This window comes from Papio anubis, chromosome 3, assembly GCF_008728515.1.
Source record: "Papio anubis isolate 15944 chromosome 3, Panubis1.0, whole genome shotgun sequence".
In the NCBI taxonomy this organism is placed as follows: Eukaryota; Metazoa; Chordata; class Mammalia; order Primates; family Cercopithecidae; genus Papio; species Papio anubis.
The window spans coordinates 106,216,969-106,232,965 of NC_044978.1; the positions used below are offsets into that span (position 1 = coordinate 106,216,969).

Sequence of the window (15,997 nt, forward strand, 5' to 3'; positions counted from 1 at the left end):
CAAATGATGACCTTACTAAAAGCCTGCCTGTGCCATTTGCTCTTTTCTCTATTTGTTTTTAACCAGACTTATCCTCAATAATATACTGTATAATAATCCATAAATATCTACCCAGTAGATCATTTAGCAGATGAGCCATAACTATCTATTTACCCTAAATCATGGAAGAATAGTGGTTATATTGACTCTAGTTACCCTCTTACATATGCATCTCCATACTTGTTGCTATTCATAATGATGCTTCTCCAATTTCAGCACAGTTCCTGCCACAGTTTTTATGTCCTTTGATTTTATTACAATGTAGCTCAGACCCCAGGGCAAATAACTCTTGCTGGATGTGATCAGATTAAAAGATCAGTAGCATATCTCCTTGTATTAGCAATTCTTTAAAAACAGTCCCTAGATACTTAGCCCAGGGGTTAATATAAATTCAATAATAATTCTTCTAGAAGGCTGAATGTTTTCACGATAATTTCTGAGTATAGTTGGATCATTTTATTGTAGAAATTACTAGGTGACTTTAACTGATAATGATGCTTAATTCTTTTCTTTTCTCTGCAGCCCAGCTAATCTTAGGACAAAAGATAATTCAAAGACCAGACAGCTGTTGTCCATTTGATTTATAGACAGGATGTTTTTGTTTTGTAAAAAAAATACCTCCTATTCTTCCAGGGCATTTTTGTTTCATCCTGTAGAGTCTACAAAACTATATTATGTGATCATTACATTTAAACTTAAATAACTTAGGTAATTGGAACTTATAAAAAAAATCTTAGATTGATTACTCAAAAATTTATAAAGTCTTAAAAAGTGCAGCAAGAGACTTTTGAGCACTCTGAATCAGCTTATGTAACTTGTCCAAGGTCAGTGGTGGAGCTGGTATTTGGTGGAGAAGAAGTCAGTGGTGGAGAAGGTAGTTGAGACTACTTTCATGAAGACATCATACTTAACCACAACACTGGTTAAACCATGGATAGTGGCCGGGCGCGGTGGCTCAAGCCTGTAATCCCAGCACTTTGGGAGGCCGAGGCGGGTGGATCACGAGGTCAGGAGATCGAGACTATCCTGGCTAACATGGTGAAACCCCGTCTCTACTAAAAATACAAAAAACTAGCCGGGGTGGTGGCGGGCGCCTGTAGTCTCAGCTACTTGGGAGGCTGAGGCGGGAGAATGCCGTGAACCCGGGAGGCGGAGCTTGCAGTGAGCCGAGATCACGCCACTGCACTCCAGCCTGGGAGACACAGCGAGACTCCGTCTCAAAAAAAAAAAAAAAAAAACCATGGATAGCTTGTGATTGGCTTCATAGCCTTACACTCAGTTACCTATGCTGTCCCTCTGCACTCTGCCTACCCTTTTACTTGGTTGTGTCCTTTATGCCTCCAAATATTTATGATACTCATTGGCTATAAATGATAGTTGAACAGGTTTCTTTACCACAAAACTCTAACACTTTTAAATATTAGTATTGAAAACTTCAAGAATCTGTTGTAGCATTCATGGGATTATTTGTCTATATTTTATCCTCCTCCTACCCAGGCTGTCTTTCATAGAATTCATCCCTTTTCTCATCTCCTTCCTCTCATTGTAATACCTGCGTAATACCAGAGTCCACACAGATGGAACACTTGAGGAGGTTTTGTTTACAAAGGTATGGGGCAGTAAAGGCAAACTGCAAGGGATTGAGCAGGAACCCAGAGCTTGTAGCAGGGGAGGAGCTGTTCCCAACCCCAGGCCTGTAGAGTACCAGATCAAAGGAGTGACCAAAAATAAGGAGCTCTTTGTCCTTGGAAAGAAAGATGATCTTAAGGCAAGGGACACAGCTTAGCCCCAGGTGGCCATTCAGAAAGGAATCCAGGTGAATGAATACCCTGACCTTACTTACCCTCCACTGTCCATTTACCTGCCAAGCCACCCCACTGGCCAAACCCAACCAGAAGCCAAAGAAGGACACACTTAATGACTACCTTGTAAGTCCACCTTGTAGGGCAGAAGGCAGGATGGAGGAGGGTAGAGTAGCCCTGAACTAGCAAATGGAAGGTACCCAACATAGTCCTTGGCTTTTCTCCACTCCCTTCTCTCACCCTTCTTCCTTTTCCCATTGAATCAGCATTGTTGTCTAGGGTAAGTGCTCATGGCTCATCATCTAGAGCCAAGAAGATTAAGGACACAGACACATGCAAGGAGTGAGTTTAGGAGCAGAGGTTTAATAGGCAAAAGAAGAGAAAGGAGAACAGCTCTCTCTCTTGTGAGAGACAGAGAGGGGCTCCAAAATGGGAATTCCAACCTGGAGTGGTAGTTCACTGGATTTTATAGGTAGGCTTGAGGAGATGGTGTCTGATTTATGTAAGGCCCAAGATTGGTTGGACCAGGTGTGACGTTTACATAGCCTGCGGGGAAGGCTGGAAGGCTAGCCACCCCACCCTAATCTTTTTTTTTTTTTTTTTTTTTTGAGATGAAGTCTCGCTCTGTCACCCAGGCTGGAGTACACTGGCACTGTTTTGGCTCACTGCAACCTCCACCTCCAAGGTTCAAGCAATTCTCTTGCCTCAGCCTCCCAAAGCTGGGACTACAGGCGCACACTGCAACACCTGGCTAATTTTTTGTATTTTAGTAGAGATGAGGTTTCACCATGTTGTCCAGGCTGGTCTCAAACTCCTGAGCTCAGGCAGTCTGCCTGCTACGGCCTCCCAAAGTGCTAGGATTAGAGGAGTGAGCCATCATGCCCCACCACACTAATCTTATTATGCAAATAGGCTTTCCACTTGGCCTGCCATGTTGCCTGCTCCTTACTGTGCACGTGGCTGGCAAAGGGAAGGAGCTGCCATTTTGAACATGCCTAGTCCCAGGTAGCCTTCTCTTGTCAGCATAGCTGCCAGCAATCACCTGTGCAAGCTTCTAGCTTGCCTTTCTATGTCTGCAGCTCGATTTTACAGGCTACTCTTTGTTAGAAAAGAAATGATTTTGGGGCTGCTTTTCTTTAAAAGGAAAACCTTACTGAGGACTTTCTTACCCTAACTGCCTAAATAATTTCTTTTTAATTCCTATATCCCCATCTCCTTCTCTTTCCTTTGCCCTTCACCTCCCCTCTCCTCCCTCTTTGATTTCCTTTTTCCCACACACTCTTTGCTCTGATCTCCTACCTCTTTCCATTTCTGCAACTGATTTTTTTCTGCTGTCTACCACGTTGAAAAATTGAAGTCAAATAGATATCTTTAATGTTTCATTTTTCCTGCTACCCTCCCCCTGCTGCCAGTATAGTTTTGTGAATTTCAAACTCGTAAAGCAAAGAAACGCTTTTTACCCCCAATGGAAACACAAGTGAAAAAAACACAATATACACATGCAAAGAAAAAAAAGTATATATTTGAAATGCTAGTTTTCTTCTTCTCAGGGATTTTGTGAATTAATGTACCCTGAAGGGTGAGTCCACTTGGACTGCTGTGGTTTATGGTTAAAAAAACAAACAAGGCCGGGCACAGTGGCTCACATCTGTAATCCCAACACTTTGGGAGGCTGAGGCAGGCAGATCACGAGGTCAGGAGATCGAGACCATCCTGGCTAACACAGTGAAACCCCATCTCTACAAAAAAATACAAAAAATTAGCCAGGTGTGGTGGCAGGCGCCTGTAGTTCTAGCTACTCAGGAGGCTGAGGCAGGAGAATGGTGTGAACCCGGGAGGCGAAGCTTGCAGTAAGCCAAGATCATGCCACTGCACTCCAGCCTGGGCTACAGAGTGAACCTCCATCTCAAAAAAAAAAAAAAAAATTAAAATTAAAATTAAAATACAAACCATAGACGAGGTAGCTTATAAACAACAGAAGTATATTTTCCATGGTTCCGGAGGCTGGAAAGTCCAAAATCAAGGTGCCGGCAGATCCTTTGTCCAGTGAGGGTCTGCTTTCTGGTTCATCAGCAGCACCTTCTCACTGAATCCTCACATGGTGGAAGGGACAGCTCTCTGGGGCTTCATTTATAAGGGCACTAATCCCAGTCATTAGGGCTCTGGCCTCATGACCTAATCCCTTCCCACAGGCCCCACCTCTTAACACTATCACATTGAGGATTCAGTGTTAACATGTGAATTTTAGAGGGACATAAACTTTCAGATCACTGCAACCTCCTTCTCATCTTTACAGTGCCCCGGAGAACTCCTAAGAATGTTGAAGGAAAGAGCACTGACCTGAGGATCTTGATTGTTGAGTTATGGTGGACACATCATTAACCTCTGGATTGGTTTCCCCTTTTGTAAAATAGAGTAGATCATTAATTTTAGTGCTCACTAAATTTTAGACATACAGTGCTCACTGTATGTCACCACCATTATAGATTGCATAGGTAGCAGTTATACTCAACTAAATGAACCAAGTTGCTGACTTTAGTTCAAAATAGGAAATCTTACGTTTACATTTTCTTGAAAACATGAATTATGTTTTTTTCTCCCAGCAATCAGGCCAAGTGGGAGAAAACAGCTAAAGAATCTTGATGGTTTCAACTCACAAATGAATTTGAGTCACTTATGTACTTGTGAAGTTAGAGATTAAGTTCTGTGTGACACTAAAGAGTGGATTACTTTTCACTAGAGAAGATGTAAGCTTTTAAAGTTAGAATATCACAAAGGAATTTGTTGTAAATAAACCAGCTGGATACATTCATAAAGATGAGATTTAATTAAAAAAATTATTTGTGCAGAAGAGAAAGGAGGAAAATCATAAGTTGTACAAAAGGTTACCTTTACTCCAACAATGAGATAGAGAAAAGGAGAGCGAAAGGGAGAGGAAAAGGCAGGCCAGTAGGCAGGTGGATAGAAGTCTTGATGGATGTACGTGGATGGATGGATGAATGGATGGAAAAGTAGGTAGAAAAAGCTGGGCACGGTGGCTCACGCCTGTAATCCCAACACTTTGGGAGGCCGAGGCGGGTGGATCACGAGGTCAGGAGATCGAGACCATCCTGGCTAACATGGTGAAACCCTGTCTCTGCTAAAAATACAATAAATTAGCCGGACGTGGTGGCGGGTGCCTATAGTCCCAGCTACTCGGGAGACTGAGGCAGGAGAATAGCGTGAACCCAGGAGGTGGAGCTTGCAGTGAGCCGAGATGGCGCCACTGCACTCCAGCCTGGGCGACAGAGCGAGACTCCATTTCAAAAAAAAAAAAAAAAGGGAGAAAAGTAGGTAGAAGAATAAATGAATAGATACATAAATAGATACATATCTGTATACATATCTACATACATTGGAAGAGAGATATATGTCTTCAAATTAATGTTTTAAAAAAAGTTTCCAGTTTTTATTGAAAGCCAACAAGTTGGCTCAGAGCCATGCCTCCTGAAACATGAAGGCAAAATATCCCATTTCTCACCTATTTTAATGACTACTGTAAAATCATAGTCTCTTGCCTCAGCTTGATCTCCAGCTTGCACTCAATTTTTCAAAAAGGAGACTATTTTGCATACTTTTAAAGAAAGCATTGTGCTTTATAACTTCACCCATCTTTTTTCACTTCAAGTTTGGTGGTAGTACAGTTCTGTATAGCTTCCTTATTTACATGCAAAGGGAAGTCAGCTTCCTACTCCATTGCCTGATTCCACTATTACATGAAAAAGAATTGTCAATGTTGTAATGGTGAGAATAGCCTCTTCCTATTTCTAAGAAACCAAAGTGCCTCTGTTTCTGTTTGTATACAAGTTACTGATAGATTTTCAGATAATGCAAGGTTATTCCTTATTTTCTAAAGAAGAGAGATGTGAAAATCTAGAAAGAATGTTGCTACTTTACAACATAAGTCAGTTATCTCCCCTAGAAACTAGGTCGAATCCTGTCTCCTATATCTTAAATTCCCCATTTTATCTTCCTTAGATCTAGCATGAAATAAAAGTAAATTGCTTCTTTATTTTGTCAGAGATGAGTGGCAATTCCAAAATTTTACACTTATTTAACTTATGTTTAATTGTAAGATAGAAGCATTTTGTTGCTTGTATACCCATTTGACTCAGATTTATGGTAAAATAGATCTCAAAGAAATGGTAGCTATGTACTTGAACACTGTGTGTAATTCCTTTATAAATTGTTTTGGCCCTTGATTAGTGGTTGATATAATAAAATCTCAATGCTGATTTTTTAAAAATTGCTTTGACTTGTATCCAAATTTAAAATGTTATCTGTCTCCGTCATAATTATTATTTTTAACTAAAGCTGCCGGGTTTTCCCTCCCTGATTCAAGTCCTAGATATAATCCCACCATATCAATATAGGCATTAATTTACTAATCCTCACAAAACTTATAACATTTCTCAGTGTGTATTGCTTACTTCTGAGAAAAATTTTAGTAGAATTTAGCAAAAGAAGTTAGTGAGGTCTTTAAGCTGTGAGATGTAGAATAAATGTATTTCAGCCCTGCCTATGTGCACAGAAAACTTGAGGCACATTCAACATATATATATATTTTTGTCTGGAAATAAGATCATTATAGTCTGCAATAACTGGAGTAAGAGAAGTAAACAGGGTGATCAGAAAGAGATTCACTTTGGATGCCACTGGAGAGGATGTGGGCCGTGACAGCCGGACAGAAAATGTGGCCATGAAACTGAATTGGGAGCAGCTATGGGAGAAATCAGTTAATGGTACCACCGTGTAGTTAGGAAAACCAGAAACCCAAGGATGGCTTTTGGTGCCTCCCTCTCCTTCCCTTCCTGCACCCAGTCAGACACTAGTCCTGTCAGGTGTAACTGTAAATTCCTCTCAGGCCAGGCCACTGCTTTTCACTTCTCTCCACACCCACTACCCCAATCCATAGCAATTTCTCCTCACCCAGATCTCCTTTCATTCACTCCTGAACCCTCTAATCCTTTCCCCTGAATTTGACTTCAAATACAAACCTAATTTGGCATATCCCATGTAAGCTCTTCAGGACCTTCCCATTATTCTTAACATAATTCCCCAAATCTTCATGATAACTTCTAAACCAGAACTACTTAATCCTGTCCTTGCTCACCTCTCCAGCTGCCTAAACACCAGATATGGTGCCCTTTGTGCAATTTCCCTAAGATTGCATGCCCCTCCCTCCTAAAAGCTGTTCCCTCTGCCCAGATGCCCCCACCCACATCCCAATCTAATTTCTTCTTTCTGTTCCATCTCAAATTAAACATTCTTCCTCAGAGAAGCATTTCCATGCCAGGTTAAAATGTCTTCAAACTACTCTACCACACTGGGATTCTGTATTGCTCTCAACAAAATTAAAATTATATATTTGTACAGTTAAATTCTTAATAACTATTTCCGTGGCTAGTATATAAACTCCCTCTCATTAGAAAGCATTTTATTCAACACTGACCTTAGCACAGGGCTATAGAGATTCAAATGTTTATCAAAGAACAAATAAATATATAGGCTGAATGAACAATCATTGAAATAATAGATGGATGGATAAGCGGATGGAGATAGCTAGACAAAAACATACGGATATGCAGGTAGCAATACTGGATTCTGAAAGTATAAAAATTTTTTTTTTCTTCTTATCGTACCTAGTACTATGTCTACTCAAGCCATGTTTATTTTAGATCTTACTTTTTATGTATCATATTGTTGGCTTATTCTTTCCCCTCAATAGCACCGATTAGTATTCCATTGTACCTTGTATCCCTCGGCTTTTATCTTTTAAGATTTCACTTGGTAGTTACTTCTTCTTGCCATCCCTCAGCTTTGTGGTTGTTCTCTATTCCCATAATACCTCATACACATTCCTGTCACAACAACTGAATTGTTGTGAACTCATAGGATCTTTTACACACCTCACTCCAACCCCATGAGTGCAAGAGTTGTGTAAGATTCATCTTTATTTCCTCAGGAAATAACAAGTGTGCAAAGAAACATTGAAAGAATGAAACATTTTTGCTATGATTTATTCACTTTAAGATGAAGAGAGGGCCTGTAGTCCCACCTACTTGGGAAGCTGAAGCAGGAGGACTGCTTGAGGCCAGGAGTTCAAGGCTGCAGTTAGCTGTGATTGTGCTGCTGCACTCCAGCTTGGGAAATAGAGAAAAAAAAAAAAAAAAAAAAAAGAATAGAGGGTCAGAAAATAATTTGTTATAGCAGTTTTTATTTTACCCTAAAAAGGTACTTTTCATATTTTTACTATAAACGTATTTATTTATTTATTCATTAAAGACAAGGTCTTACTCTGTACTCTGTCACCCAGGCTGGAGTGCTGTGGCATGGCCATGACTCCCTATAACCTTAACCTCCCAGGATGGAACAATTCTCCCACCTCAATCTCTCAAGTAGCAGGGACCACTGTGGGCCCTGAGAATTTTTTTTTTTTTTTAATTTTGTAGACATGGGGCTTCCCTAGGTTGCCCAGGCTGGTCTCCAGCTCCTGAGCTCAAGTGATCTTCCTGCATTGGTCTCCCAAAGTACTGGGATTACAGGTGTGAGCCACCATGCCCAGCCTACAAATATTTTTATAACCTATTTGCACTTCAGTTTTTTTTCCTTCCAACATTTTTGTTGTTAAACATTGAATTCCAGGGCTCTTTTGAAGGATTAAGTTTATTGTTCACAAACAACAACAACAACAAAAACCCCACTTCTTGAATGCTAAAATACAGTTACTATTTATAAGAGAATTCATTAGTGATCTTATTTTACTTATTGATTTATAAAACTACACTGTTGTTGACACATATATGGACAGATGAATTTGCCTGGCTGTTTTTTGTAGAGATGGGATTTCAATGTGTTGCCCAGGCTGATCTTGAACTACTGAGCTCAAGTGATCCGCCCACCTCAGGCTCCCAAAGTGTTAGGATTACAGGTGTGAGCCATCCACCTGGCCTTCATTATTATCTTTTGTATTGAGAACAATTACATTTTGACTTGTTGGTCATCTACATTTTCAACTTTTTCATTACTGCACATAAAGAAAATGTTTAATTTTTTTCTGCCCTTTTATATTGATAAATTTTTATATAAGGGAATTACATAGGCCTTCTTTTCCACCTTTTCATTTCCCACTCCAATAGTGTAATAATTCATATTGAAAACTATACTTGTATAACCACACAGAAAAAAAAAAAAAAAGAAATGGAATTACAATAGGAAAATACCAGTACCATTATTTCATTTTTTTCTCTATTTGATGACTAATTTTGCTATTCATAATGATCACCGATAGATGTAATTAAAGTCAATACTTGTATCCTTAGTTTTGAAGATGTATTGATGAACAAATGAATATATAGGCTGAATGAACAATCTACCTAATTTAGTAGATCTCAAACTTTTGTCACCGTAGTATATTTAAAACCGTAGTTTTAATATACTCAGAGGTCCATCAAACTGACTTTTTTTCTTATAGAAATGATATTGTGTGGTAACAAAGACAGAGAAAGAAACTTAATAACAACAAAATAATTACATAAGAACCCATGATTAACAAAATAAAACAATAGTAATTCTACAAACATATTCATTATTATAAGAGCATAATAGGTGAAAAATTATAACCTGCAAGACACTATGAATGGCACAGTAATTAAAATAATGTCCCTTTGGAAAATTATAGGAATTCCAGCTATCTTAGATATCTCTATGCCCAGTGGGGGAGTTTTCCAAAGTATCAGTTGTATCAGGTGTCCAGACTTCTTGATGGAATATTGAATTTGAATACTTACACTATACTGGCATCTCACTAAATTAATTAATGAACACTGAATTTTAGAATGTGTTACTTGATTTACTATATTATCAGTAAGTAGCCCTAATTTATGTACAGAAATTTAAATGTATGGACCTTAATCACATTTATATCACTTTATGAACACTTAAAAGTACATTCATGACCCACCAGTGGGCCACGAGTGCTACTTTGATCTACATTGAATTTGTTACATATATATCCTTGAACCCTATAATGTATTCCTTTTAGTCTTACAGGTATTTTAGGCAAAAAGACCCTGACCATATTTTACAAATTTCTTATACTCAGTCCTGATATTTTCTATTTTAAGAATTTCTTGAAAGTTGGACCAGGTGCAGTGGCTCACGCCTGTGATCTCGGCACTTTGGGAGGTCAAGGCGGGGAGATAGCTTGAGATCAGGAGTTCGAGACCAGCCTGGCCAACATGGCGAAACCTAATCTCTACTGAAAATACAAAAATTAGCTGGGCATGGTGGCATGTACCTGTAATCCCAGCTACTCAGGAGACCAAGGCATGAGAATCGCTTAAACTGGGGAGGCAGAGGTTGCAGTGAGCTGAGATCATGCCACTGCTCTCCAGCCTCAGAGACAGAGGAAGACTCTGTCTCAAAAAAAAAAAAAAAATTCTAGAAAGTATTGATTATATAATAATTGTTTAAAATATTTTTCATGTAAAATTTTAACACTATAGGTAAGGATTTTTCTTTTGATTCTCCCTTTTTAGGCTTTGTTCTATATATTTAAATATATAGAAATGCACATATATAAATAAACACAAATATTGTATATATTATTTCTTTTTCACAAGTAGCATATTTACAATTACTTACGTAGTGTGTTTATATTTCTCAATAGCATGCAAATATTTATTAGCATGTATATGTAAATAACTTTCATATCTGCATTTAACTCAACAATATAGCCTGAAGATTAATCTTCACATTATTGATCTCATTCATAATTTTAAACTGTTGGATAATATTTCATGGTATGGAATATTTCATGGATCAGATGGTAGTGGATTATCAGAATTTATTAACATTAGTGTCAATATACTTGCTATACAACCCCCTCACTGCCAAATTTGACTGGCTTAATTTAAAAAATTAATTGAAAGAAAATTCCAAGGTATGAATCTTCCTGCAGAGTTTTATATAGTCATAATCCATTTTATTGTTTATCATAAACAAGCTGGAATCAACATCCTTGAACATTTCTCTTTGTATATCTGTGGGATTATTTCTTATGGTTGATACTTTGAGTTACACAGTCTTCACATGTCAAAGTTTAATAGACAATGGTAATTTACTGTCATAGGAGCAATACAAATATACACTACCAATAGTAGTTTATGAAGGTGATATTTGTTGAAACAAACCCTTGCCACCACTTAATGATATTAAATGTTTTTTGTTTTGTTTTGTTTTTACTTTTTGAGTTAGGCTTTTCTATATACATGAGAATATGACTGTAAATAATTTAGGTGTTCTAATCAGTTTAATTAATTTATTGTTTCTTTAACATTCAATCCTGATACAAACGCTAAGCATCCCAAGTAGACCATTATAACCGATAACCTACCTATTTAAATAAGAGTTTTACTTGTCCCCCTTTTAGCTTTCTGAATAGCCATTAGTGAAACAACTTACAGAGAGTATGGCTTTCTCTTTGTGTTCCCATTTTCTGTGTTGGACTACCTTTAAAAAGGGGAAGAAAATAATTTTGTACATAATGACACTATTATATATTTAAATAGTAATGGTGTTACAGGAAAAGGCTTCGGATCCAGACCCAAAGAAGGGGCTTTTGGATCTTGCCCAAGAAAGAATTTAGGGCGAGTCCGCAGTGCAAAGCAAAAGCAAGTTGATTAAGAAAGTACAGTGGTGAAAGGATAGCTATTCCATAGGCAGTGTAGGACGTTCCCAAAAGTAAGAGGAGGAAAGCATCCACCCTAGGTAAAATGCTTGTATATGTATATTTTTTCTAGTTAGTTAGTTAGTTAGTTTGTTTGTTTGTTTTTGAGATAAGAGTCTGGCTCTGTCACCCAGGCTGGAGTGCAGTGGTGCAATCTGAGCTCAGGGCAACCTCCGCCTCCTGGGTTCAAGCAATTCTCCTGCCTCAGTCTCCCAAGTAGCTGGGATTACAGGCACGCACCACCACACGCGGCTAATTTTTGTATTTTTACTAGAGACGGGGTGTCACCATGTTGGCCAAGCTGGCCTCAAACTCGACCTCGTGATACACCCGCCTCAGCCTCCCAAAGTGCTGGAATAACAGGCATGAGCCACCGTGCCCAGCCCAGTGCTTGTATATGTGTGTGTGTATGTGTGTGTGTGTGTGTGTATTTATATATATGAGATAAAAAGAGATACTGGGGAGATGTGCTATGCTCCAAAGGTTTGTGATAAAGCGTTAATTTTCTTTTCTGTCTTTTTTTTTTTTTGGATACGCAGTCTCGCTCTGTCACCCAGGCTGGAGTGCAGTGGCACGATCTCGACTCACTGCAAGCTTCGCCTCCCGTATTCATGCCATTCTCCTGCCTCAGCCTCCCGAGTAGCTGGGACTAAGGGCGTCTGCCACCACACCCGGCTAATTTATTGTATTTTTAGTAGAGACGGGGTTTCCCCATGTCGGCCAGGCTGGTCTCGATCTCCTGACTTCGTGATCCGCCCGCCTCAGCCTCCCAAAGGGCTGGGAGCCACCGCACCCGGCTACTTTTCTTAATTACTATATTTTGCAAAAATTGGTATTACTGTCTTTAAAGCAAAATTAGGAATGCCTTTGTTCTCTGGATATCGGGATATCTCCCAAGGCTGGGTCTGTTTAGCAAACATTACTAGTTTGTTCCCTTAACCATAAATATCTAGTTAGGAATGCCTAAGTTTTTGAGAATGCAAGTCAGCAAGTCCCGGCCTCATTTTCTTAGCCCTCACTCAAAATGCAGTTACTCTGGTTGGAAGGCCTCTGACAGTAGGACAGATTAAAGTTTGAAAAGATAATATCAAATTATTAAGAAACTCCTAGAGACTTGCAACTATAATCTCAGCGCTTTAGGAGGCCAAAGTAGAAGGATAGCATAAGACCAGGAGCCCCATCTCTACAAAAAAAAAAAAAAAAAAAAAAAAAATTAGCCATGCATAGTGGGTGCACACCCGTAGTCCCAGCTACGTTGGAGGATGAGCTGGGAGGATGCCTTGAGCCCAGGAGTTCAAGGTTACAGTGAACTGTGATGAGCTATGATTGTGCCCCTGGACTTCTTCAGCCTGGGTGACAGTGAGACCTGCCTTACCAAAGAAAAAAAAAAAAAAAAAAAGCTGGGCGCGGTGGCTCATACCTGTAATCCCAGCACTTTGGGAGCCCGAGACGGGTAGATTGCCTAAGGTCAGGAGTTCAAAACCAGCCTGGCCAACATGGTGAATGAAACCCCCATACAAAAATTAGCTGAGCGTGGTGGCAGGCATCTGTAATCCCAGCTACTCGGAAGGCTGGGGCAGGAGAATCGCTTGAACCCAGGAGGCAGAGGTTGCAGTGAGCCGAGAGATTGCGCCATTGCACTCCAGCCTGGGTGACAAAGGAGAAACTCTGTCTCAAAAATAAATAAATAAATAAATGAATAAATAAATAAATAAATAAATAAATAAATAAATAGTCTCTGGAAAGTGAGAATATAGAAAGGTGAAATAGAGGTGTTCATTATTTTTACTTTGTACACTTTTTATTTATTTAGTGTAAATGTGTTATAGTCCTGTTTTACTTTTTTAATTTCAAAACAAAGAAGAGTATAACTTGGGAAATTACACTTACTTACTCATTCTTGTTTCTCATGACTTTCTTACCAATTGATATATATTCCTATGTTTGAATTACCCATGGCTAACAAATTTGTTCTAATGATGATGACGTATTAGGTCTTTATCTATTTTAATATTTTTGGAGTGTTGACAATTTGACATATTCTTGTAGAATGTACTTGAAAAATCAGCATGTACTTTCAGAGAAAAAAAATACTAGAAACTAAGCAATAACATACCGGGAGAGAAATTCCTTATTCAGTTAGTAAGAAGACGAAAATCACTTTGAAAAGTCCAGATTTTATTTCTGGTAGAATTTTCACAGAGCTTAGCAGCTGATGAGTATTCACTGTGAACTAAGTGCTAAACTAGACACAAAGGAAAATGTGTACGTGCCTCTGAGAACTTACAGTGTGGTTGGGGATCCACAACACACAAGCAACTAAGTCAACTTCAGAAACTCACAGAGAAAAACCATAGGGCAAACCTTAGACTTAACTACCCAAATAGATAATTAAGGTAAACATGATTTTTCAAAGTAAGTTTCCTCAGGAGGAGCTTTCTGAAGACATGAGTTTAAAGTCAAGTTTTGAAGAAAAAGATGAATTCGCAGGAAAAAATTGGGGGGTGTATTCCAGATGAAGATGGAGTTTAACAACTATTTCTTTAATCAATCATTACAATTACATGCAAACATGATCATTGAAAGAAACCAATAAAAGTATTTATGTGAGATCTCTTTCCTTTGTATTCCATTTAAAAATTATAGTTGAAATCTGGTGAGACAGCTGCCAACATTGCTAGAGAGCTGGCTGAACAGACAAGAAATCACTTGAATGCTGGGGACATCAGCTACTCTGTCCGGGCCATGGATCAGCTGGTAGGCCTCCTAGATGTACAACTTCGGAACTTGACCCCAGGTGGAAAAGATAGCGCTGCCCGGAGTTTGAACAAGGTAAGGACCCCAATTATGTGTGTGTGTGTGTGGTGTGTGTGTGTATATATGTGTGTGTGTATATATATATGTCTTTAAAGTTTTCGTAAAATCAGAAAGACCTCACTGCTTAATTTTCCCCCTTCTATAGAATATAATCATTATAAAGAGAATCAACAGCTATTTTCAATTCCTTTGTTATTTCGTTATAATAATAGAACTACGTGGTTCTTAATCTAAAGAAATGATAAATGATAATCTCTGTATATATATTTTGAATTTACAATTCTGTTTTCCATGGCAGTTATTCTGGTATGCTAAATTCAGAGAGGGTTAATGTACATAAATGCAGTTTCTTTTTTCTTTCAAACTTTTATGTTAAGATAATTGACAATGAAATAAATGTCTAATCAATAAGTAAGACTTTAGAACATAATAACAAGAAGATATTACAGATCTTCTTCTGGAAGGATGGATGGATCTCTAACATCCATTATAGATTATTTAAAAACTGAGATAATTTACCCTAATTAATAAAACTTTTAAAAAATTCATAAGGCAAGTAATTAAGTTTAATTTCTACTTCCTTTTGACTTTGAAATCACTCAGATTTTGTATCACTAACATTAAAATGTTAAAAGCTTAAATATTTTCCAGCAAATTTGAATTGTAATTAAAAAAAATTATTTATGTTTTTAACTTCAGGGAAAATACATTTTATGAATTTTCATTTATATTTACATAAATGAAATAGGCATTTATTTACATAAACATTTAAAATATATTTCATATATTTATAAATAATATAATTATGTAACAAAATATCACATGGTGAATTAACCCCATGGTAAAACATATTAGCATAGCTACCTTCAAATGACATGTGTTCCCTGACTGGCTGCCATTTGTGTAGTAGAGATGTTCAATGATTGAAACTGAATTTTAGGGCCTTGAATATCGTGATAGCCTTACTACTTTAAAAAAGAAGAATTTGACATTGCCAGACTAATATTCCTCTATGGAATTCACTAAAAGAACATTCTCGTTTAGAATGAAAATGACTGCAAAGTAGTCTTTTAATATGTTTAGTTCTTCTATGTCTTACTAGGTTAAGAATTTCACTCATCAAAGGGAAATAAATTTTCTAAATAATGATTATTCAACACAGAAAAGCCAGGTATTTTATCTGGCAAACAGTTTTGTTCGTTTGTTTGTTTGTTTTTTGTTTGTTTGTTTTGCAATTTCATCTGCAGAAAACAGGTACAGTTTTATTATTCGATACAAATTATTATTTTTTTCATTCTGAGCATAAAGGAGTTATTTTTGTCACTTATGCCCTTGATAGAATCACAACTAATTGCTTGATGGAATATAATCCACAGCTACCTATATAATCTGGGCATGCTGTGATTTTAATGTGTTGTTGCCCAGACTGGCTGGATGCTATTAATGAATATTGCTGCCAGCTATTGTTATCATAATGTACTGGATGTAGTCATTTCTATTAATGTTACATATCCATAACATGACTTGTTATAGCAGTACTTTGTATCTTTATTTAAAAATGGTGTTGATG

The 15,997-nt window shown here is 37.9% G+C and overlaps 1 protein-coding gene across 30 annotated transcripts in view; it reads left to right on the plus strand.

Annotated features, from left to right (window-relative positions):
- Positions 1–15,997, plus strand: part of ADGRL3 (adhesion G protein-coupled receptor L3) — an 864,507-nt gene that overhangs the window by 684,025 nt on the left and 164,485 nt on the right. For all 30 annotated transcript variants that reach the window (XM_021939122.2, XM_031664067.1, XM_021939135.2 and 27 more), the window contains one exon: positions 14,257–14,442. In XM_021939122.2, the coding sequence (XP_021794814.2) occupies positions 14,257–14,442 (186 nt within the window). The remainder of the gene's footprint in view (positions 1–14,256; positions 14,443–15,997) is intronic.